Source organism: Colletotrichum godetiae (assembly GCF_030913485.1).
Source record: "Colletotrichum godetiae strain CBS 193.32 chromosome Unknown BDP55scaffold_15, whole genome shotgun sequence".
Taxonomy (NCBI): domain Eukaryota; kingdom Fungi; phylum Ascomycota; class Sordariomycetes; order Glomerellales; family Glomerellaceae; genus Colletotrichum; species Colletotrichum godetiae.
In genome coordinates this window covers 826,532-849,884 of record NW_026851263.1, presented here as the reverse complement: position 1 = coordinate 849,884, position 23,353 = coordinate 826,532, and the positions used below count along the sequence as shown (strand labels likewise).

General features: G+C 52.1%; 6 protein-coding genes across 6 annotated transcripts; 4 read left to right on the top strand and 2 right to left on the bottom strand.

Moving 5' to 3' along the window:
* Positions 1-1,434: 1,434 nt before the first annotated feature.
* Positions 1,435-3,185, bottom strand: BDP55DRAFT_727484 (general substrate transporter; the record flags this gene model as incomplete). The annotated part of the gene is made up of 4 exons (XM_060579314.1): positions 1,435-1,641; positions 1,708-2,680; positions 2,746-2,937; positions 3,037-3,185. 4 exons carry the CDS (start codon positions 3,183-3,185, stop codon positions 1,435-1,437), a joined length of 1,521 nt encoding a protein of 506 aa, XP_060431259.1.
* Positions 3,186-5,938: 2,753 nt separating this feature from the next.
* Positions 5,939-8,506, top strand: BDP55DRAFT_94639 (alpha-L-arabinofuranosidase). Its single transcript, XM_060581337.1, has 7 exons — positions 5,939-6,404; positions 6,492-6,686; positions 6,833-6,960; positions 7,055-7,143; positions 7,211-7,508; positions 7,595-7,760; positions 7,825-8,506. Exons 1-7 carry the CDS (start codon positions 6,298-6,300, stop codon positions 8,363-8,365), a joined length of 1,524 nt encoding a protein of 507 aa, XP_060431258.1. The 5' UTR covers positions 5,939-6,297; the 3' UTR covers positions 8,366-8,506.
* A 141-nt stretch (positions 8,507-8,647) lies between these two features.
* Positions 8,648-10,423, bottom strand: BDP55DRAFT_549488 (family 47 glycosyl hydrolase; the record flags this gene model as incomplete). Its single annotated transcript, XM_060568934.1, has 2 exons — positions 8,648-8,770; positions 8,834-10,423. The coding sequence occupies 2 exons, from the start codon at positions 10,421-10,423 to the stop codon at positions 8,648-8,650; spliced, it is 1,713 nt and encodes a 570-aa protein (XP_060431257.1).
* A 1,944-nt stretch (positions 10,424-12,367) lies between these two features.
* Positions 12,368-14,374, top strand: BDP55DRAFT_692992 (NCS1 nucleoside transporter; the record flags this gene model as incomplete). The annotated part of the gene is made up of 7 exons (XM_060577182.1): positions 12,368-12,414; positions 12,683-12,829; positions 12,887-13,021; positions 13,072-13,512; positions 13,573-13,835; positions 14,021-14,156; positions 14,263-14,374. 7 exons carry the CDS (start codon positions 12,368-12,370, stop codon positions 14,372-14,374), a joined length of 1,281 nt encoding a protein of 426 aa, XP_060431256.1.
* A 1,288-nt stretch (positions 14,375-15,662) lies between these two features.
* On the top strand, positions 15,663-16,671 carry BDP55DRAFT_630753 (uncharacterized protein; the record flags this gene model as incomplete). The annotated part of the gene is made up of 3 exons (XM_060572195.1): positions 15,663-16,024; positions 16,142-16,267; positions 16,467-16,671. 3 exons carry the CDS (start codon positions 15,663-15,665, stop codon positions 16,669-16,671), a joined length of 693 nt encoding a protein of 230 aa, XP_060431255.1.
* On the top strand, positions 16,464-17,507 carry BDP55DRAFT_94574 (uncharacterized protein). The gene is made up of 4 exons (XM_060581336.1): positions 16,464-16,695; positions 16,779-16,859; positions 17,084-17,407; positions 17,491-17,507. The coding sequence occupies exons 1-3, from the start codon at positions 16,693-16,695 to the stop codon at positions 17,330-17,332; spliced, it is 333 nt and encodes a 110-aa protein (XP_060431254.1). The 5' UTR covers positions 16,464-16,692; the 3' UTR covers positions 17,333-17,407; positions 17,491-17,507.
* The last annotated feature ends 5,846 nt before the right edge of the window (positions 17,508-23,353 follow it).

Here is a 23,353-nt window from a genome sequence, read left to right as displayed (position 1 = left end):
GCAGGACGCGGATTTCACCTACTTGCTGACTTCAATATTGTAAGGCCTGAGTTATTAGGTAAGTTACGATCATTCGCTTCTGTCGAATGTGCCAATCAGGCTTCCCAAGTCTATTCATGAGGCCATTGAATGTAAAAAAGCCGGTTCGGTGCTGCCGAGGAGACACCAAAAATACGTCGGCGGTGCCGGATTGCCGGCCCACCTTGGCGCCGCGTCAAGGTGCCGTTTGGACCGGCCCCACCGAGACACCAGCCACGCGTCGACGGCGAGCCAAGTTGGACGATGAAGTCACCGTGGAGCCAGGCGTAGCACCAAGGTGAGCAGACGGCACTTCTGCCGTTTTCTGGCTTGGAACATGACTTACAGACTACGACTTCGGAGCTACGGTAATGGGGAAAACCTTGCTCTTCGAGCTACCAAATAACGACTTTTCTTGGAATACGCCACAACGAGCTCCCTGCTGACGTGTTTCCACCACCATAGCCAGGCCATAGCGCTCTAAGCCATGTTCATGACGTGAAACTATTCGATATGACCAGGAAATAGTCTAAGCCAAGGATGTCGTGTGCCCAGAAGACGTAGTAGAAGGATTGATATAAGGTTGGGCAGGCGGCTCGTTCTTAGCATCGTGGCAGAATACTGAGTACACTCAACCTAAAAGCCTTCTCTGCGCAGAAAATCACCTGATACAGAGAGTCGGTTCCTCGGCAAAATCAGCCACCAACTCCATCAATAGGGTTCAACCCAACTCAACAATCCTACCTACTCTTCATCGCGTATCTACCTACCTAAACAATGGTTAGTTCACCTCAAAGTCCAGCTCGTGATAGCAATATCTAAGATAATGAACCAGGCCGGACGCGGACGACGCCTTGCGACTGGCGCAATCATCGGCATTGCTATTGCCGGCTTCATCTTTATTGCCTTCTGGGTTCTATGCTGCTACTGCTGTTGCTTCCGAAGCAAGCGTAAGCAGCGCGGTCGTCAGCCGCATCCAGTGGGTGGCGGGGGTGGGGGCATGTTTTCGCGCTTCAGTCGCCAGCGCCGTGGCGGCCCGGCCATGATGGAGTCTGGGTACGGACACGGGCCGGGTCACGGACATGGCCATCACGGACACCACGGCGTAGCGAGACCACCCCCGACACATGGATACAGATAAATGGCAGTCAGCTGCTGGTGGACGTTAGACAACATGACGCACCATGTTTACTGGAAACGAGAATAGGCAGGTCAATTATCACGAGGCAGGTGTGGCGTTAGGAATGAGTGTATACAAGTATACCCAATGTGCGAAGGATGGATGCTTGTTTGTTTTTGATAAAGCGCTGGATCTATAGTCAGACCAGTGCGCCGAATGTTAAATTAAGTACGCTATGTGCTTGGGTATTATGGGAGTGTTTGTGTGTGAGTGTGAGAGTGAGATCTATTGATGAATCAAATGTGCTCGCTTCCATGCTCCTCGCGCTTCTGCTCGACCGCCTTTACCCTGCGCTCCAGGTCGTGGGACTCGACAGTCTTCATATCCAAGGTCGGAATGAAGAGAGGAGCCTCGGTGAAAAGATATCTCATCTCTTCCAGAGGACGCTTGGCAGTCTCGGGGAGGAATGCCCAGAAGAATAGGGCGTTGGTAAAGTTGCATACCTGAAAAAGCGCAGTTTAGTCAACTATCGTTTGGTGAACTTGGGAGTAGCTTTGCTAGTGACTTACAATGAAGAGGATGTACCAGCGCCAGCCAATACCGTGTTCGTCATCAAGAGCCACAGAGGTGGTCTGGCCGATGAGGGTGTTGAAGGCGTACGAGGTCATGGTAGCGATGGAGACACCCTTGGAACGGGTCTTCATGTCGAAGATCTCGGCCGGGATAATCCACGATAGAGGACCACAGGTAGCGCTGAAGCTGAAGTTGTAGAGCCATGTCATGGCAATAAAGCCCCAGGCGGTGGCTCCGCTGGCATGAGGAGAGCCGGGAGGAAACTTGGCCAGAAGGATGGTGGCAATGATGAAGGTCACGCAGTTGCCGAGGTTACCGAAGATCAAAGGCCAGCGACGACCAGTCTTGTCGATGAGCATCATGCAGGAGAACTGAGCGACGAGGGCAATGACGGAGGAGATGGCCTGGTAGCGGAGGGTCTCGTCGCCGGCGATGCCAATCTTCTCATAAATGGCAACGGAGTAGTACTGGATGGCACTGACACCGGTCATCTGAATGGAGCCCTGGAGAGCGCAAGCGAGGAAGAGGCGACGGAAGCAAGACTTGTCGGTGAAGAGCTCCTTATAAGACTTTGCGGAACCCTCGTGCTCGGCGGCGATGGAGTCCTGGATCTGGTCGAACTCGGCGCGGACCCAGGCATCGTTGACGTCGCCGTGGGCATGGAGCTTGGCCAAGGTCGCGAGACCCTCGTCGAGGCGGCCGTGATCGATGAGCCAACGAGGAGACTCGGGGAAGAAGAGAATAAGTAGAGCCAGAATTCCACCGGGAATGCACTGGATACCCAGACTGACACGCCACTGGTTGTTGTCGTTCTCGGCGAATCCGATGTACGTTCCGTATGAGATCCAAGCAGCAGCCAGAGCACCAACACCGAGCATGAATTGTTGCAGAGCAGTGACTCGTCCTCGAATACTGGGATGGCAGAGTTCGGCCTGGTACATGGGGATAATCATCGTCAACATACCGACACTGTGAAGAATTCGGTCAGCATTGTCTCGCGGTGTTTGTAAATCTGGATTGAAAATTTGACGTACCCGATACCAGCGAGGGCACGGCCAGCGTAGAGGAAGGCGAGAGACTGGGCAGCAGCCTGAAGAGCACCGCCGAGAACAAAGATGGCGGCACCAATGAGAATGGTCTTCTTACGGCCGAGCTTGTCACCGGTGGGACCTGCAACACCGGCACCGATGAAGCCACCTCCGGTGAAGACGGAGACGACAGCGCCGCTGAGAGAGAGTTAGTCATGATACTCTGGGTTCATGTAGGTCGACGGGAGGTTCCCGTGGGTGGCAATTCTCATCAAAGGGGGCTGGGGGTTGGCTTACATCTCATTAGGGTCTTCGCCGAACTTGGTCTTGAAAGAGGCCGAAGCAATGGCAGAGGCAATGACACCCAAATCATAACCGTAGTTGAAAGAGCCGAGTGAGGCGAAGACGCTCACAAGGAACTGGTACCACTTGGGAGGGAGCGCCATGGTGGGCTAGGTATTGGGGGTTGGTGGTGAAGGACTCTCGAGCAGGTGTCGTGTAGTCGTTGCGGGCTCGTTAGGAAGAAGGCAACTAACTTCCAAGCCTCGGATGGGGGGAACTGAGGATTCGAGGGTTCAGGGTTAAACCGACTCGTCGAGCTGCAATGGAACGGTCTCGCGTGTTGCATCAGCACGACGGGATCGTCGCGTCTTTATAGAATGTTTGAGCGACCCCATGTTTCCCCGTATCCACTTTGGCCCGAAGGTCGCATCGGTTGGGAGCGTGGGAGCATCGAAAAGTTCAAGGCTCAAGCAGGTCGGTCTCTCGTGCTCCCCCAGAGCCGTGGACAACTTTGTATCCAACAGGCTAGCGCAAGCGAAACGTCAAGTAATGTTGCCGTGGTGCGTTCGGTTGGTGGTAAAGTTACTGTGGGATATGCGAGAGTGGGGAGGCACTCGAATCCCTGGCTTACCATTTCCGGGGCCACTCAGCCCGTTGAAAGACGGCATCGGTGACGGTTGCCCCGGCCCCAGACTTACCCCCTTGCCCCAGGTTACGCCGGGGTGCGGAGATGGTGCGCTAGTTTGCTAGTTGTTGGCGCAAGCTGGTAGTGTTCGTTTGGTGTGTGTGTGTCAGGAACTGCGCGTGTCAAAGACGACTGGAGGTATCCGTACTGGTAGACAGTAAGGTTCACGGCTAGGACCTTCTCCAATCCCCATAATTTTGAACAACGTGGGCACGCGGGGAAAGTTGCTAGGATTGGGGGTTCAAGGCGGAGTTTGTGGATGGTGTGTGGAAGTTGTATGGGTGTTCGGCTCATCAACACCGACGAGCGACACGGCAATGACTGGAGACGCAAAGGGGGCGCGCCACGACAGGCCATGATGAACACATTGTTGGCTGCTGCCTTTTGGCGATCCGAATTGCTGGAACTGGCGACGAGGGATGAAGACCCATGTGGACAAGAATCAGTCACATGGCAACTCGGGCACTATTGTCTGACCCTGGGTGGCTTTGTCCAGAGCGCAAGTGAGGCCTCTGATCTCTCCTTTCAACCGCGTGCAGAAGAATGATTCGTAAAGATCTTTCGGCCGACTCGTTTCCCGCAGAAATATCGGGGGGCGGTGGCATTTGCGTGTTAGCTAGTGCGATCAAGTTGCGCTTCATTTCCGCCCTAGCATGACTTTTGAATGCTTTAGTTCCTACTCTATTTCTCTAGTATGGATCTTCATATTGATCTTTTTCTTTGATTCCGTGATGACCCGTGCTGCCTCAATATTGTTGCCGGGCAAGTTTTCTCTATACTGTCGGGCTAAAGGTACGTACTTTTCGGGCGCAAACAGACTTATCGAGTACGTACCGACGTTATCCCATCTGATTGGGTAAGATAGCTCAAGTCCCATCTATTCCAGCCAACGTCGTCACTGGCATGAGATTGGAGGAGAATCAAGCTTTGGCATTTGGACTATGCGCTCCAATGAGAGCCGTTATCGGACCATAGAGACCCCACATTACCCGATGTTAGTCCCGCTATTTTCCTTCCTCCCTCCTCCTCCTCCTCACCTCACCTTCAGGTACGTACCTCACCTTGATTACTTCACCTCGGGACTTGGCATTCAAAAAACTAAAATGGCTGGAAAATATTCCGCATTCTCTCGGTCCCTCCGTAGATTCACTCGGGTCACTCCAGTCTCCAGGTTATTCCTATGAGTCTTCTCTTTGTTGCTCATGGCTCGTCCTTCTTCGGGCCCGTCTCGACCGTCGCCGCGATTTGAAGCTCGGGCTGCTTTTCCGTCCTTTGGTAGCCGGCCCAACCAGCACTCATTTACTCCTCGTTGTTCTCCGGCTTCGCTTCAGCCTTCATCTACATGTCAACCACTTGTCCTTGCAAACTTGCGGATATCGGGGATGACTGCTTTTCGCATCTGATAATCTTGGCTGGCATCACTCAATACGCGCCTCCATCACCATACCCGCCGCCCTAGCTGTTGACCCCCTACCTGCGCGCCAAGTCATTAGTCAAGCCTGAAATGGGTTCTGGCCTGACAACAGCGACCAATATGGTCTCCATCTTCACGCCTCGGCTATGATCCGTACGGATCCCTCCTGTGGGTATTGGTACTGTATGTAGTGAAGGTCTGTGTCAAAAGAGACAACAGTGGCATCTGCATGAAAGCCCCCTCACTCCCACCTCTAATTGGCTCCATTGACGGCGTCTTCAAACGTCGTACATGTAAATATCGTATGCTTCCCAGAGGACCAACTACATACACATGATACCGGCATCTGCATGCAGTTCCAAACAACAAAAAGGGCCGGCTCACAGTTCCCCATTCATCAGAATCTCCAACTATTTCCCCGTTATCCCCAATAGATCCTGTTCTAACCCCCCACCCCATCCTAAGCTAGTATCGCGTCCCATCCCACTCCATCCCTCAGCAGACCATTGCACAGTCAGTCATGCGGGTTGTTGAATCCTGTGCCACTCGGAGCCGACTACCCCACTCCGATACCCCGGCACCCGCATTATCGTCGACTTTCTCCGCATGGTATCCTCTATGATTCGTGCGCCTGTTGCACCACCTGCCTTTGACCTCTCGCTGTTGGAGTCGAGACTCGAGAGCCGCACTTTCTCTCCGCTTTTAAACATGTTGATAAGTGGTCAATATCGATGAGCGCCTTTGGTGTCAGTGACCAGGTCGAATCGGGGGCCACCCCTCCTCGCATAGCCCCAGTCCGACTTCTTGGCCCGGGTATCCCATCTCTGTGAAAGCGACTGTTACGGTAACTAATGCCAAAAACCGAGTAGTTAGGCCCCTGGTCTGCGATCCCTCCTCTGCCGACCCAATATCCTCCTCCATTGCTGTTCTGCCACTCTTCAGCCTGTCTCCGTTGTTTCACCGCTTGCCCCCGCCCCTGACGAGTTCAAATTCCGGCCTCGATCCCGTGCATTTGCGGCCACAGTACACACGTCCTGTCCATTTTCCACCACTCATCGACTAGCTGTTCTTTTTGCATAAAATTACCAGCTACCGGTTGATCGGACCACCATCGCCGCACTCACGCTCGGACAGTAAGAGAGTGCCCTCACCACACACCACATAACCAGATCCAGCCATGGCGACCTTCACCAAGATCGCAGAGGATGCTCGCCCCAGCATCACGTTGAACCCCTCCCATGTCGTCTCCAAAATCGATGACAACGTCTATGGTGGCTTCACAGAGTAAGCTCTTCCTGCTGCGCCACCGCCTGCCTCTCACCCGAGGGCTGCTCACGTAAACATGCAAACTTACTAACAAGCATTCCACAGGCACATGGGAAGATGTATCTACGGTGGCATATACGACCCCGGCAACCCTCTCTCTGATAAGAACGGTTTCCGCAAGGATGTTATTGAGGCTTTCAAGGAGCTGAACTGTCCCGTTGTGCGGTACCCCGGTGGTAACTTTGTTGCTACCTACCACTGGATTGACGGCGTCGGTCCCAAGGAAAACCGTCCCAAGAGGTATGGAGAAACTACCCTCCTGAATTTCAGGTCACCAGTATGGGAATCTAGACCCCTTGACGCAGAATCCTCCGGGGATCTGGACCCCTGCGTAAACGGCCCGCGTTTGGAGTGCAGCGAGTGGCTAACGTGCATCCACCGTTTAGACCTGAGCTGGCTTGGATCGGCGTCGAGAGCAATGAATTCGGAACAGACGAGTTCATGAAGTGGTGTGAGGTTGTTGGCGCTGAGCCTTACTTGGCCCTCAACTTTGGCACCGGCACACTTGATGAGGGTATGTCGATCTCCCAGTGCCATTGCACCAGCTGGGACCGATTCCTACAAACGTCTAGACGATGAGGATGGTTGACTAATACTCACATGTTCAGCTCTTGCGTGGGTTGAGTACTGCAATTCTGACAAGGACACCTACTATGCCAACCTCCGCCGCAAGAATGGACGCGAGAAGCCTTACAACGTGAGTTGGCCCCGTTCGACAACTTCCAAGGCCTCCGCATAGGTTCATTCCGCTCACCTATCATCAGGTCAAATACTGGGCTCTGGGCAACGAGTGTTGGGGTCCCTGGCAGGTCATGCAAATGACCAAGGAGGACTATTCCAAGCAGGCTTACCAGTGGGCCAAGGCACTCAAACTTCTTGATCCCTCTTTAGAATTGATCCTCTGCGGTGAGACTGGCTTCAGCAGCTGGGACACATATGTCATCAAGGAGTGCATAACATGGAGTTTGCACGGTCTGGGTGGTAGCACCACTGCGTCCTTGATCGACATGCACAGCATTCATCTTTACACTGCGTCGGAAGACCATCTGAAGAACGCAACAGGTGAGTTCTTTCCTTTTTCTTACTTTAGTTGTAGTTGTATGCCGATCATAGGACTGACGACTGACGTTACTTTCCCCCTTGCACAGCACCCAGAGCCGCCGAGCGCGCCATTGAGATCACTGGCAGTCTTATCGACCTGGCCCGCATTGAGAACAAGGTGCCTCCCACGTGCAAGAGGCAGAAGATTTGCTTCGATGAGTGGAATGTCTGGGATCCCGTCAGAGCACCCGGTGAAGAGGGTGCCGAGGAGGCGTAAGTCAACGCTCTCATGTCAACCTTCGTGATCCGTGCAAGCAATACTGACAGTCAGCCGCAGCTACACTCTTTCCGATGCTCTCGCTGTCGGTGTTTGGCTCAACGTATTTGTCCGTCAGGCAAAGTACGTTGGCATGGCCAACATTGCTCAATCAGTCAACGTCATCTCCCCCTTGATGACTACGAAAGAAGGCATCACCAAGCAAACCACTTGGTGGCCTCTGTTGCTGTTCAGCAAGTACATGAGAGGCTCTACCATCGCCACTCACGTTCGCGCTCCCGAGTACGAGGGTGCTACCGAGCCTGTCTGGATCCGCGGCGCCATCGAGACTCCTTACCTTGATGTTAGTGCCACCATCGACGACAACGGCTTCGTCAACCTGGCTGTCGTCAACGTCCACGAGACCAAGGGGTTCTCCGTCGACCTTGAGGGTGTCAAGGAGGGTGCCGATGTCCAGGTTTACACCGTCACCGGCGAGAACGTCAAGGTCGTCAACACCGGTGATAAGAACCCCGTCGGTATTACTGAGAGCAAGTGGGATGGCAAGGGCCCGTATGAATTTGCGAAGGCCTCGGTCACGCTGTTGAGATGGAAGCACTAGAAGGACTGCCTCGAATAAGACGGTGAATGGGTAAAGGGGACATGGCTTCCTACGTGACACTATCTGGGAACTGCATATGATGAGATATGAACGTCATCGATGCAGAGTCGGGCCCGGAAGGGAGATGGGCTGGCAGGTCCAGCATTACGAGGCATGCATACTTCTGCGCGCATATCCTTATATAGCATCGAATAGAAGGCTACGAATTGACGGAAAGATCATTGACTTAAGGCATGGAAATATGCAAACCCTGCCCTGGAATGGTGATGTTGTGTTTTCTGCTCATCGCAACTGCCGTCTAAGCGGATGTGCTTCCGTATTCAAGACGAACTCATCAAGATTGACAAGACTAGGGGGTGAGAAGACGAGATAGAAATACTTTAGCGTTTCTGCCATCCAAAAGCTCTGCAGTACTGTTAGTTCGTGTCCCTTACTTGTCCTTGGCTTCGAGTAGATACTGTGACTTACTTCCATTGAATCAAGCTTCTTTGTTTCCCCCTTGACAGTGACGTCCTCGATGGCCGAGTTCGCAATTTCAGTCTCCGTCGCATTTATAATAGCCTGGAACATCGTCCATGCTATTTCCTGGTACTCTGGATTTCCAGTCATTCTGTACATGAGGAAAATGCTTTCAATTGCTTCCGGACGCAGGATGTAACGGGGGTCCCTCGCATGGGAGAACCCCTTTTTCAAGCCTGATGCGCCTTCGCGCTTCCACCGTTCCTCATCCCACTCACAGCCGTCCAGCGTCTCGCAGGGGACCATGCCAAAGATCTCTGGCATGAGACCTGTCGGAAACGAGCTATACGCCCACCCACAGCCGCGGGCCAGCCTTTCGGCGAGACCTATGTGCTCTTTGATGCCGAACAGCTTGCCGCCCAGCCCAAACATCCCACCTACAAAGCATGACAAGTGCTGACTCTCGGGGTTGCGCCGCACATTGCCCTCGGCAAACGCTGTCCCCGAGAATAGGATATCTTTGTTGTCCGGGAGCATGGGACGGAACAGGAGGTACTGTTCAACGACGTGCATCGCATGGCGATACATCTTTTCGTAGGCCGGGTCCGCCCCTCCGAGCAAGGCATGCATCTTAGGCAAGTACTCATACAGAGAGTCGGCGAGTGCTCCCAATGTGAACTCGTTGTGTTGCAAAACACTTTCATCCCGGAAGTTGATGAGCGCCGGCCACATACCAGGAAGTTGAGTTTCTCGCTGCGTACTCTCGAGGAACAGCTTGACTCTCTCAATTGCGTCGAAATACTTGTGGTCCCCTGTAACTTGCGAGAGTCTGGTGAATTCGAGGGATAGCGAGCATGGCGATGCCGAAGGGTCTGATGTACCAGCCACAAGTTTTCCCTCTTTAGCAAGCTCAAAGTCAAGCCAGAAAGGAGGCATCCTGTTCGGTGTATCAAAGGCAGCATAAAGCATGTCGCCGAGCTCAATGGCTTTGAGTAACAGTACGGGTTCCCCGCTAAGGTCGTACGCGCTCAACAGTCCTCCGAGGTGACGGATAGTAGTCTCGAAGACATTGACGGCCGTCTCCTTCGTATCATCCCAATCCATGGCTCCAATGACGGACAAGGCGGCGTCAAAGTCGTCGCGCAAGTCCATTATCCACAAGGAGTCGAGCGCATCGACCAAAGTAGCCGCATAACCGCCAAACGTATCTTTCCCTTTGGCAGTGACTGGCGTCAACTCGTCAAAGCCCCACGCGTATTCCTTGTAACTAGTCCAGCTCTTGATAAAGACTTCTCGGACCGCCTTTCGTCGCGACTCGGATTTCGCATCGTTCTTGCGCAATCGTTTCGCGCCAAAATTGAACTGGACTTGCGGGAGGGTCTTTGGCCGTTGTGTAGGCAGATGGTGCATTCTTGACGGCGATACTGGGTACTTGTGTCGATGGTTGGCCCAGTCGAAGCTGCTCTTGACGAGGCGGATGTTGACATGTTCGCGAACGACGGGAGGCGGTTCGCTGCTGGAACGAAGGCTGTGGAAGGCAAAGAGACCGAACAAGATGATGGCGATGATTATGACACGCCGTTGTCGTCGATTGGCCATGTTGTCATGTCGAAGGGGGACTTGCCGACTACCTTATTCGCAGAGTTGTTGAGGATGCTCCAAGGGAGCTTTGACTGGAGAGTCCGCGACGGGAAGCCATGGTGCAGGGCCACAGCTATTCGATGCCAGCTTCAGACAAGTCATATAACCGAAGGGCATTGTGTCTCAGGAGCCGCCACGTAGCGCGTTGAGCTGGGTCCCTTGAGACGAAAGTGACCGTGACTCTCAAGGCTTAAGCGTTTTGGGCCAATGCGAGCCATGAAAAGAAAAATGGGGTTTGGGTCAGGGGTAAGCATGTAAGTTACCGTCAAGGCGGGGTTCGGGGCCGGCACTCTCTTCTTGTTCGGCGCCGGGCCTCTTCCAGACTTGAATGTCCCGTACTGAATTCCAGCGGTGTAGATAGCTTGGAGGTGCCAGGTTCCGATACTTTAGTCTCGGTATGTAGCTTATCGAGCTCTTTCTTACGTATAATTACGTTAACAATATCAGGACGAGAGCCTTTGATAGCTCCTGTTCTCTAACAAATGTGCCTGCCTTAACGTAAGTAAGTTTGCGAGACCATGATCTTGCTGAACGACATTGAAAGACTCGCCAGGAATATAGTTGAAAGATTCGCCTGGCGGTTATTAAAATTGTGTAATCTTCAAGTTCTAGCAATTTTTTACCAGAGGTATTGAGCACTGCGCGATATCGGGAGGAGGCGGGCTTCAAACTTTGGAACTGTTATAGATTGATGATAAGGTAGCGCGTGACTAAGTGTGATTAGGGCAGGTATTTTAAGCCGGAAATACTCGATTGGTACGCAAAGTAGAAGGAAACGGCAGCTATTAGCCACCATCCATATGAAGTTCCATTTCCGTGGCTGCTAAAGTATCATACTTCAGGTGATAATCTTCTGGAGGGATCCAAACCGTGTCGGAGGTGGCGCGATCCGAGCCACTGGCCCCAGAATGCTGGAACGGAGCGAGACCATTACTGGTTAATGGCTTTGCTTTGCTAGCAAAACGCACATTTTCCCACGATTTTAACGTTCATCAACATTCATCAGCGAGCCTACGGCAAAGTCGCCGGTTTGGATGTTGATGGCCGTTCCAGTCATCGTTAACGTCGGAGATGACTCCGTCAACAGATCGATTGCCAATGATTATCGTCATCTCTCCGGTTTCCGACTCTAGCCGGCGTGCTGGGTGACTCGGCGCAGAACGCCTGACAAACTCCAACCAAGAGCTCAAGCAAGGGAAGTTTACACAGCGAGAACATACTCATATATTTACCAAGCCGTTAGATTACGAGTTTCTCGCCTATTACTCAAGCGCAAAGCAGTCCAGAGCAGAACTGGATTGCCATCGACTCTTGTCCTAGATGATCGAAGACATTCTGAGGGACGTGCCGAGCGCCTGGAGTCCCGGACGTGCGTTATTAGACTTTTTCCCAAAAAGAAAAAAAAGACACAAAGAAAGGTAAGCAAAGCTTCTGGTCCTTCGGATGACAGCCCGAGGCACTCGAGAGGTCCTTGAGCTTGAGCTAGAGCCCAGGTACAACTACTTTCACTCTTGTTGCCCGCGGAGAAAACACTTCTGGTGGCAAGCAAGTCGGCTTGATCGAGTTCGATTCGTAGCTAACCCCAAAGTATTGGTATTTGAACAAGGGCGGGAACACCACCAGAGATGTCAGCTGCCTGTCAAGGTCCAGAAAGAGTCATTGAAGGCCCTGTCTGCAGCAGACGATGAGCAATGTGAAATATTTGACCCCCGTCCATGCTCTAATCTTGGTGCTTTACCCTCTCATGATGAGGGGTCCCATTTTTATCGCATATAAATCATAGTCTTTGGTCCGGTGTTACTGAGGTTTCTCTTTCTCGTGTAGTACCGTTAGGTACGCAACGACACTGCAGTGGTTCATCGACTACCTAAACGGAGATCGTCTGCCGTTGCTCGTGGGTTTATGCATATCCAATTGCCACCCTCCTATACCACCCAGTCGGGTCCGAGGTAGGACAAGATCGAACAGCAGCGCGCATATGCAAGCCCAGCTTGCCTGCCACGACTATTCTTCCTCGCGCTCTGCGAACCAGGCTTTAGTTTGTGCAGTCGATTTCACCTCAGTCCCCTTTCTCGTCACGAAAGGTTTGCATAGGATCAGCGACCACATCGTCATGACGGACATTGAGGCATCGCGGCCGCCATCCATGGGTCAACAACTCCACGAGCAAGGGAAGAGCTATCAGACAGTCACGACAAAGTCCACATGTGGACATAGCAACAGCGATGGCCTACTTCACAAACTTTTACGCCTGGGTCGAGTTGAAGAACAAGGCATTGAGCCGATTCCGCTGGGAGAGCGGACATCAACTTGGTACTTCAACGCCTTCACTGTTTGGTGCTCTATGAATGCCAATATCCTTCCGTAGGTCATCATTGATTCGATTGTGGGGCCGAACGTTGTCTGTTAACAGCACTTGAGGATTACGTTCGGTATACTAGGTCCCCCACTCTTTGGCCTCAATCTCCGCGACTCTTCCTTCGTCACTCTCTTCTTCACGCTACTCTCAACATTAGCCCCGGCTTATTTCGCAACGCTGGGTCCCAAAATGGGAATGTGCTCCATGATACAAGCGAGATACAGCTTTGGGTAAGCCATCTCGCCAGCCAAGGTCACTACTTATTGCTGACTTCTTTCCTTGGTCGCTACCTTGTATCAGTGCCAGTCGTCCTCAATCTGGCTACCTTGGCTGGATTCTGTGTCATCATCTGCGTCGTTGGTGGCCAATGTCTGTCGGCCGTCACCAACGGTGCTCTCAGTCCAGATCTAGGCATCGTACTCATTGCACTCTTATCCTTATTCATCTCATTCTGCGGGTTCAGAGTATTGCACTTCCACAAAACAAACGCTTTTATCCCAGCAGTAATCGCCATAGTAATCACCGCTGGATGCGGAGATTCGGGACTGGCTGAACAGGCCGAGGTGGCCCCAGCAACCGCATCTGCCATTCTGAGCTTCGGCATGATCGTTGCATCATACATGATCCCTTGGGCCTGTATTGCTCCAGACTTGACGACCTACTTTGACCCAAGGGTCCGCGGTGCATCGTGAGTTTTTCCCATCTCTGCAGTATGTCTTTGATATCTACAAGCCACTATCAATCCAAGGTACCGCATTTTTACTTATAGCTTCCTCGGCTTGATGCTTCCTACTGTCCCTCTGATGACTCTGGGTAGTGCTATTGGCGGTGCCATCACTAACGTGCCCGAGTGGCAAGAAGGCTACGACAAGACTCTAGTCGGTGGCGTGTTAGCTGCCATGCTGTCGAGTGCTGGTGGCTTTGGAAAGTTCGTCGTCGTCATTTTGGCCTTCACACTGCTCGGCAACGTTTCTGGCACTCTTTATGCCATCATGTCACGAAACAGGAATGGTATCAGCACTTGTCAAGCACCTTTCCACGTGCTTTCTCACGTGGATATTACACTCACTTACTATATAGACAGCTCTCATGTGCTCATTCTAGATGGGTTACTTCAAGCCACTTTAACCCACTTCATATGCCCATTGCTGCGTGCCATAGCTCGTGACACATCACATCGAACTTCCAGACGCCAGTACCTTGGCTTGTTCTGGTTCCTCGTTACATCTTTGCGATCATCGTCACAGCCATTATGATTCCAGTCGCTATCAAGGCAGATCATGACTTCTTTCTCAACTTGGAGAACTTCGTGGCTTTGATCGGGTACTGGTGGTCTGCTTCCTTTGTCGGCATTGTTTTGGTGGAACACTTTATTCCGAAAGGGAGACGCAAAGTTATACGACCATCATGTCTGAACCATCTCTTCCGGTCTTCCCAGTGGTGCGGCTGCACTTGGGGCCGGTATCCTAAGCTTCAGTCCCGTCATCTCTTGTATGGCTCAAGCCTGGTGGACTGGACCACTTGCGGAAACTACGAGCGGGGTGATATAGGGTTCGAAATTGCTTCCATTTTGAGCGCCCTTTTCTATGTTCCTTTGAGGCATTTGGAGCAGAAGATTCTTCATCGATAGGCTCGTCGTGGCTTTGATTGCGCTAAATGCTGTCAAATCGATCTCAATGATGAGAACCATAAGGTGGTACAGACGACAATAGGGAAGAGTACTTACATTGGTCAAGCAATTGCTGGTTTTCAGGGGATCTTGTATCCAGTCCTCTCATTGATCAGCTCCATGCGACTAAACAACCTGGTTCTTAATCCTTTCATTAATACTCATCTAACTGGCAATATCAAGATGACAAACCGAATTGCAACTTCTTACCAATGGCACTCTACATCTCAGAACTGCGTTTAGTTCCAGGCAAGACTTAATTCAACTTAAAGGTCGAAGTAGCCTCTAGTGCTTAAAGCCAATGAGGAAAGTTGATAACAGGGGTCCGAATTTTCGCCAATTCTCAAATAGGCTCTACCTACTTAGGGACTGGATTCACATTTGCACTAGAGTTCTCACACATATTTGTTAACGTCTCCAAGAACAGCTTTCTTTTGAGAAGCAGGTGTGACGTGGGTCTGAATTTGACAGCTGGAGGCCCAAGTTTAAACTTCAACCACACAGTTCGGACCAGGCGTCATACGATTCATTCTCGAACAACATGAAACAGGGGGCCTAGGCCCAACTCCCCGTGAATAGCAGCAAATGTGGAAGCCAAGCCCAGTGAGATTATCATAGTAGATGACTTATTGAGCGCTCAGCAGGTCGGCTCACGCGGCAGCTGGTTTGCGCAACATTCAGATCGGCCGGGGTTACCCGCGTGTTTTGCGCCTGACGTTTACAGCCCTTTAACGCGCTCACCTATTGAGTTTCTCGGTCATGCCGGCCTTATACCAGGCCCCCGTACTACGGGGTACTTGCTGGCTCCCGTCATGTGATAACTCTCCGATGAATCTACCTGAAGCAATCGACAGCCCATTTAGCGGGGCTACGTCAGGCACCGCAGCGCCACCAACTATGACAGTCGTTTACCCTCAACACTGCCGTAGTATGACTGCGGCAAGCGGGCAGTGTCTAAATGGCGAAACGATTACGTCCGAGCCAGGGATAAGGGCTAGGATCAGATCCCATGGCGCTGCTTCTCCGCTGCATATCATCCAGAAACTACCCCGGGCTCCTGGACTGGCTTCTGGTAGCAGTCGTCTTCGTTCGTTCATCGCCTTCCGACAACACTCCTTAAGCTATCCGCCGGGGCTTCTCATGATACCAAGGCGTGGAACCTAGGCCCAATGGCTTCCACCCAAGAGGACCATGCGGTAGCGGGATTGGATGAGCCACGGTACCCGGAGCCAGTGGCATCGGCGGAGAGACGATCCAGGGTCAGCAGTGAATCTTCTCGACATTCTAGGACATCAGGTTTCTCATGGTTCCGACTCAGCGCGGATGGCCGTCCTTGGGGGCCGGTTGATGAGCTTAACCTCTACATGGGCACCGCTTTCAGCAGCATTCCCGACGACAATGAGTCGACTCGATCGCCTTACTTTTCCCCCTCAACTAGCGACCGTTCAACCCTCTCAGAGAAGGATTCTCCATACGTGGCCGACTGGGGGGAACCGCGGGATGCCGAAGATTCGATGCATTGGACGATGAGGTCAAAATGGGTACAGATTCTGCTTGTGAGTATTTCAACGCTACAGGCGCGAGTAGCTTAGTCGAGGAGTAGCAAGTTCTGTTCATTGCGCAATTACTGATGTGGTTCTTCGTATAGGGTAGTTGCCTCATCCGCTCCCGCTCCCGCCGTACCGAGCATTCTTAAGGAGTTTAACGCCCCTGAGGGAGTTCTTGCTTCTCTTATTGTGTCCATCTTCAACCTCGACTTCGTCTTTGGTCCAGTGTGAGTATTCTCAATACTTCTCGATACCTTATCAAGAATTATACTCTCAAAAGCGACGGCTTCAGTTATTCAACGCCTAGTTGCTGATCGAAGACAGTCTAGCTGCACCAATGTCTGAATTGTGCGGAAGATACCCAACGTATACGATCTCGAATCTTGTTTTCCTTGCCTGTAACGCAGCTTGTGCTGCCTCGCACAGCCTTGGCGTCTTGCTCTCTTTTCGCCTCCTCAGCGGATGTGCCGGTGCCGCTACACTGTCCATCGGAGGCGGTACGATCGCCGATGTTGCACCTCCGACTTTGCGGGGCCGGGCCGTGGCCGTCTACTCCATTGCCCCACTGCTAGGTCCCGTACTTGGTCCGGCAGCGGGCGTTTACTTAGCCGAATACTGGGGTTGGCGATAGATATTCTGAACGTTGTGTATTATGGTGTGTGACCCACCTCATTTGGTGAAAAACTGCTGTGGCGAGACATAAGTGATGTCGCTAACCCCAGATGTTCAATCTCACAGGCAGGGCCCCTTGGTATGGCCATGATATTGATTCTCAGAGAGACCTCTGCGAAGACACTGCTCGAGAAACGCAGTAGAAAGGTAAAAAAAAATCACCGGAGACTCGCGTTATGTCTCAGCTTTAGACGGCAGCAACTCGCTAGGGGAGGCTTTCTCCTGAGCTATCAAGAGGCCTCTACGGCTTTTGATTCTACATCCAGTAGTTCTAGCTCTTTCCTTTTATTTTTCCGTTGTCTACGGTTTCATGGTATCTTTCTGCCAGCTTGCTACTACGCTCCTTTGCACTATTCTAATTAACGATCTAGTACCTCTTCTTCACGACCTTTCCAATGGTCTTCATGGGCCAGTACGGATTTTCAGCCAGCTTTTCTGGCCTCACGTTCATAGGGGTCGGGATAGGAACCATATTTGGAACAATACTTCTCTTAATCTGGATTGACCGCATCGCCGCAACGTTGCTTCTCAAAGAGGGAGTCAGGAGACCTGGATTTCGTCTGCCCCTCATGGCATCATCCGTGCCCATGATTCCAGTCGGGTTACTTCTATATGGGTAGTCGGCGGAGAAATCTATTTTTTTGGTTGGTTCCAATGATCGGCACAACCATCATTGGTGTTGGCATCATGTTTGTGTTCGTGGGTCTACACTATTCCAACCCGATCAGTTGTGTGGATCTCGATATTGAGAAGCTCATAATACTAATGGAGCATTCAGACCCTTCATGCGTCATACCTCGTTGATGCATTCAGCACATAAGCTGCTTTCGCTCTCGCGGCTTCCACTATTTCCCGAAGTGTATTTGGAGCGTTCCTGCCCCTCGCTTGCCCTCCAAAATGTTCTGCTCCAGGGCTTAGATGGGGAAACATAGTTCTTGCTGCATTTTCTGTCATTATGGCACCAATACCCTGGGTGATTTTGAAGAGAGAGCCGCACATCAGGAGGAGATATGCCCATCTCGTGTACTAGAAAGCGTTTCTGATCGCGAACCTACTTCAAGGTGCCAGTGGACTTCCCCAGCAACGTTGGGGTTTCGGAATAGTTCAAAATACAACTACAGAGTCCACACTGATATCTACAAAGTCGAAAGGTTAACTCTCGGCTCCGGCGCTAACTCCTGCTTAGTCTCTTGAAATAGATAATGAAGATGAGTAAGTAGGTAGTTTGGGGTTCGAAACATTTGTACAGGAAGACCTGAGATCGAAACTGTATTCTTTTTCCTCCCCATCCCATCGGACCGCTCAACTAGCATCTACGTCCAGGTCAACATCGTTTCAAGCCATCCTACAAGTCAATTCTAATGCTCAAACAACGATGAGCATTCTTGACCTAGGTCCTGCTTGGCAGATATTTTGGGTTCCCTCAAGTGTTCGCCTACCCTGTCCGATACGAGATCTTTGAACGAACCAGGGGGTTCTTCCAGCTGTTGCCGTCTGGAAGCAACGCTGTCTCTTCGTCTCATTCTCACCGGGTCATCACCAGTTGACACAAACTGGCAATAATGAGGGGTACACTGCGGCATTGAATGTTAATGAGTGTCCGAGAATTTGCCCGTCGGACAAAACAAGACGCCTCGCCGGAGTCGAGCATCGACCGATCGACTTTCCCATATTTGTAAATTCGGCAAAGGTTACGTCACATAAAAGTGTTGAGAGTTTGCCTGGCATTCCTAGCCATAGGGATAAAGCGAAAAAAAAAAGAAAAAAAAAACATCTTTGCGTTAATGGCGCCTTGCATGATTCCAAATGGAATAACTTATCATGTACATTATCGTCGTAACACCATCACGATGATCCGGATCACCGCAGGACATACACGACAGCATCGAAAACACGAAAACTACTGCCAGCCTTGTGCGTCCGAGGAGTCGCACGCCCCGAAGCCATCAGAGGGTGGGCGAAGCCCACATCCAACGGCACCCACCTGAGACTATACAACCTTCCTGGCGATAGTTGCGCGTCCAGCTGATCAAAATACAAACAAAGGCTGTGGCAAATCACGAGGCCGTATTGTAATGTTGACTCTACTCGGAGGGTTGCCTAGCCTCCCCGACCTTCCGGCTTTCATTGCATATTCCCATTGCTGGGCTGTCAAGCCCGCGTACATTGATTGTATCGGGATTAGTCGCCTCGGCATTTCCCTTGAGCAACCTTTGGCATATTTCTATGTAGGTAGAAACGAGATGTAAAGACAGCCTATTGAATATCTTCGGTCGAAGAACGAACATGCCGGCTTATCTACGATAAGAAGCGACAGCGGATCCCCAGCCCCGAGCAAACGCGTCAATAGTCTTCGCAATGGAGACCAAGAAATCTGAGACATCCACCCACACCGCTTGGCCGCAGGCTTCAAGTCACATGGCAAGTCACAACCCCAGGCTACTAAGCAAGCGGGCGTTCCTTCCGTGACCGCGTAGCCGCCGCCCAGCCCGTACAGATCCCAAAGTTTGGGATTGTGGCTTGATCTGATAGTTAGGCTGCTAGCGTCCCATTGGGCAAATTCAAAGCGATTTCGTACATAACAGGTTTGACTTGGACTAACAACAGAATAAGGAGCTAACATGAACTGAACTGTCATACGCTATCCCATAACGCGAGAGAATCAAATGTAAAGAAGTGAATCAAGCTCTTGACAGTTTGTTCAGCTTCACAAGATATTTTTCATGATGGGAAGATGACGGGACTAAAGCTCCGGGAAGACATGCATGACCTTGAATTTCCTCTCCTTACCCCCACGAGAAGCGTAGAGCCAGGCACGTCGATAGGAATAGCGGACGTCACGATGGCAAGAGACACCACTCTTTATTCCTAGATCAGCAGACCCATCCGCTCCACCTTGGGTCGTCAGACCTTCAACATCGATCTCACGAAAGCCAGAGTCTTTCAGAAAGATCCATAGCGCGGTGGAAGAATGTCACTTTGTGGCCTGTAACGCAGTGGTCATGTCTGGAACCTGGGGCAAAGGCTCAAGTAAAACGGAGTCTCTGTAATAGAGTACGCGTCGTGATGGCAAGATCCGAGACTACCGGGCGCCACACGAAGAAAGACAATAGACCAACCTGCTTGCCACAGGCGGACTGGAACGCGCCGGGAAGGAGGGGTGGGTGGGGATCATGGGGTTCGAGATGATGTGCCAAAGATATCTAGAGCAAGACGATCTTGTGGAAGAGGGTGTGAAGATGCTGGCTGCCAATGAGACCGTCCTACCCTAACGAGCGCTTTTTCCCTGCTCAGAGGACACCATGTTTAACAGCAGGGTCAGTACTACCGCAGAGACTTGGCTGAAGCTGGCTCGGGATTTTTTGTTAAGCATAAGACAATGGCAGGGCGTTCTTATTCGCTCCGGAGAAGGAGTCGGAAGTCGGAATGGCAGTTGAGGAGTGACAAGGGTGCCAAATGACACGATGTGGCAGATGCTATGTCGAGGATACGGTACATAGCAAATCCTATATATACGGTGGGTATCTCCACCAGTTGAACAATCAAAGAATGGGAAAGAGAGAAGTCTCCGTAGGTATGACATGACGCCGTCGTAGGGCTACCTGTAGACTAGTTCCGTGGCCGGCCGTGGCTTCTCGGCCAGCATGGCAATAATATGGGGTAGTGGCTTGAAAGCAAGAAAAGTGATGCGGGCTCTCGCGGGGGGGGGGGGGCGAGGTTGGATTAGCCAAGGGGTAAGTCATGCGGCATTCCTCTGGGTCCTTAAGAGCAGGAAGCACAATACGAGAGAGATTAGGGTGATATCCGGCTTCATTGAGAGAAGATTGAGAGTGGGGTGTTGGAGGACGTACATGATGGTGTGAAGGATCGGGAAGGGTGAGCGGAGACTAGCAGTGATTTGTCTGACTTCTTTCTCATGCGGCCGCCACGATGACCACCTTTTTGTACCAAATCGGACAGATGATTGAATGTAAGCGCTTTATGCCGATGGCATTTACCACTTCCTGTCATGTTTGCCCGGCATTCTTCCCACCAAGGAGGAGGCAAGTCATTCTGTAAGCTTCTCCGGACTACATGTTGTGCTCCTAGCAGGGGACCGGGATTCGAGCTGCGAACTGCTGCGAGTAACACCGGTCGCATACATAGCCGTCCGATGCTAGCTAGAGAAAGTTGTCCAGTCGGGCAACAGGTGAACATGGCAGTGGGCCAGGGAGAAGGTTCACAGGAGTCAGCCACTCGACGAGACGCCACAGTTGGGGCAGGGAACTGACGACCGTTTGATGTGTCGATTGGAGAATAGATTGTGGGAAATGTGAGTGGGTGTAGTCAATGAACATGGCCTTGATGTGATGGGGTGAACGGAACGGGCGGACGAGTTGAGAAATCGACCTATGTCTTGAAGGAGGGGGGTCCGTGATGGAGGGTGGGGGTTGGCCGTGAAGTCGTCAAGAGAGCAAACGGCGGGGAGGCTGAGGAGAGATCGGCGTAGGGAATGAGAACCCTTACATCCTTGCTGCGCTGGGGTCCGAAGACTATGAGTCTTTGAGTGCATGCAAGGTCTAGAAGCAGTGGTGGATTAGGGCGAAAAGGGATTCACTGGTCCAGACCGGGAAGAGTGTGGCTTGACCCGGGAATGTTGATGGAGCAATGACGAGGCAGCTAGTGGTGCCGAGCGAGAACTTGGTTTACTTGGATATGGACGATAGTGTGCGTGAAACAGGTCCGAGGCGGTGAGCTGATGAGAGTGATACGCCAGTCGGGGAGAGAGTGAGAGTGAGAGCGAGAGTGAGAGGGTGCGTAGCCGTTCAAGTCACCAGGGGAGTCGATTCTGGGTGGTCCATGATTCATGATTTGATGTGTCTGTATCCGTAGAGGCATCACATCTGATTTGGAATACCGAGCTCGTTCGGACTACGAGGAGCGTCAAGAACATGTCGAGAATGATGGCAGGGCCAAGGTGTTAGTTACTTGGGTTTGGGGACATGTATCTTTTTCTTCGTTTTCAGGCGCAGACGCGCGATGCGCCGGCCCTTAGTGTTTGGCCCCGCCAGTCTTTAAAGAGCATGCTGTGGTTCAGACGACATGGTGCTTCCCATCAGAAGATGCAAGCTCTACTGGGATGTTTCACTCGAGCAGCGAGCTGCAAAGCTTGGAGGATGTATCCGTATCCGCAGATGGTAAGTAAGGCATCTCTGGAGGGGCAAAGAAAGGAAAAAGACAAGCAGGCAAACCTGGTCGATGCAGGGATCAGCGTGGGCGATGGCGGACGGCGGGCCGCGCGGAGAGGTGGGCGAGCCTTGCTTCAAGGTCAAGGTTCAAGCTACCCTTATCCATGAAGCGATTGCGACGACGAAGGGGACGTGACCGGAAGCCGTACAGTGTATGGTGGTTTTACAGGAAGTTGAACGACGTTGGCGTAGGTAGCAGCCTCCCTGCAGCATCGGACCTTTCCCGGGCATCTTTGTGCGATGTGACTGTGCGCCCACGAGGTAGAGCTTGTGCGAGAAAGCACGACAGGTACGATTTCGTCTTGGCTCACGGGTTCGAGGGAAGCCGATGATAGAGAGGATAGGAGGTGGCTTGCTGCCGTCGGGACGCTGCGCTGCCACCAACCCCATAAGGCACGGATATGGCTGGCGTCATCGGGTTGAGCCAGGCTTGGCCGATGCGGTTCACCGAAAGAAGGCGACTGTCGTCGGGTAACTGCATTATGCTGACCTTGTCCCAAAGGGAGCCGGTGAGACGGGTGGCTACTGGCCGAGGCTGCAACGGGGTCTCAAAGAGGAGGCAGATGCAGGTTTGACTGGGGCAGAAAGTGTTCGGATGGACCGCCTCGGAGGAGAAACAGGCCAGGAAAATTGTCCGATGAGCAACGATTCCTTGAGAGAAGAGAGGCACTGGGCACTGCCGGCGGGGGCAATGATGACAAAAACAGCACCTAGCCACTTGACGGAGGTGTTGTTGTCTCGGCAGCTGAACCCCTGTGAGGCGAGCCAGCCAGATGGCAGAGGTTGGTGGACGGGAGTGTCAACTTGTCAAGAAAGGCCATCATGCGGATAGGCAGCAAAGATTGGGGTATGTTCTGCGGGTTTGACAGAATTTCGTCGGGTTGTTGATAGCACGCTCTCTGGGCTTATATGAGAGAGACATGTGTCGAAAGCTGGAGACGCCATCGGCCGAGAATTTGGCTGGGCAAGGTCACTAGGACTTCGCGGTATTGAGAGGGATATGGGATATCGCAACGTGAAGTATTCGCAAAGCCGTCGGGTTGGTTAATGGCGACGTGGGGCACGTCGAAATGTAACAAGAACAACAAGATCAGTACGCACGAACAGGGCGGGAGGGAGCCAAGACAACGATTGGACTGAGCAATGCGCCGGTCTCGCATGGCTTTGGGGTACTTAACTACCTACCTTGTTACTTGACACCGTTCGTATATGCTAATTACTTGCTACCTCTTACTGGTTGAGCCTTTGCTGCAGCAATCAACCCTATCTCGCTCGTCTAGCCTAGTCTTGTCTCTTCTCTTCTGTCTCGTCTGTGTGTCTCTCCAGACGATGGGCACTGAGGTATTCCCTCAAACGCTGCATGCGTAAACACACTCTAATACTGCGTAGCACGAGCAGCATGCGGGGGTGTGT

Bases quoted from the DNA above. Each gene is read 5' to 3' on its own strand.
- BDP55DRAFT_94639 (XM_060581337.1), top strand. From the start codon at position 6,298: ATGGCGACCTTCACCAAGATCGCAGAGGATGCTCGCCCCAGCATCACG. The intron at 7,509-7,594 runs GTGAGTTCTTTC...CCCCTTGCACAG, and splicing joins CCATCTGAAGAACGCAACAG to CACCCAGAGCCGCCGAGCGC. The intron at 7,761-7,824 runs GTAAGTCAACGC...AGTCAGCCGCAG, and splicing joins GAAGAGGGTGCCGAGGAGGC to CTACACTCTTTCCGATGCTC.
- BDP55DRAFT_94574 (XM_060581336.1), top strand. The intron at 16,860-17,083 runs GTAAAAAAAAAT...TTAACGATCTAG, and splicing joins TCGAGAAACGCAGTAGAAAG to TACCTCTTCTTCACGACCTT.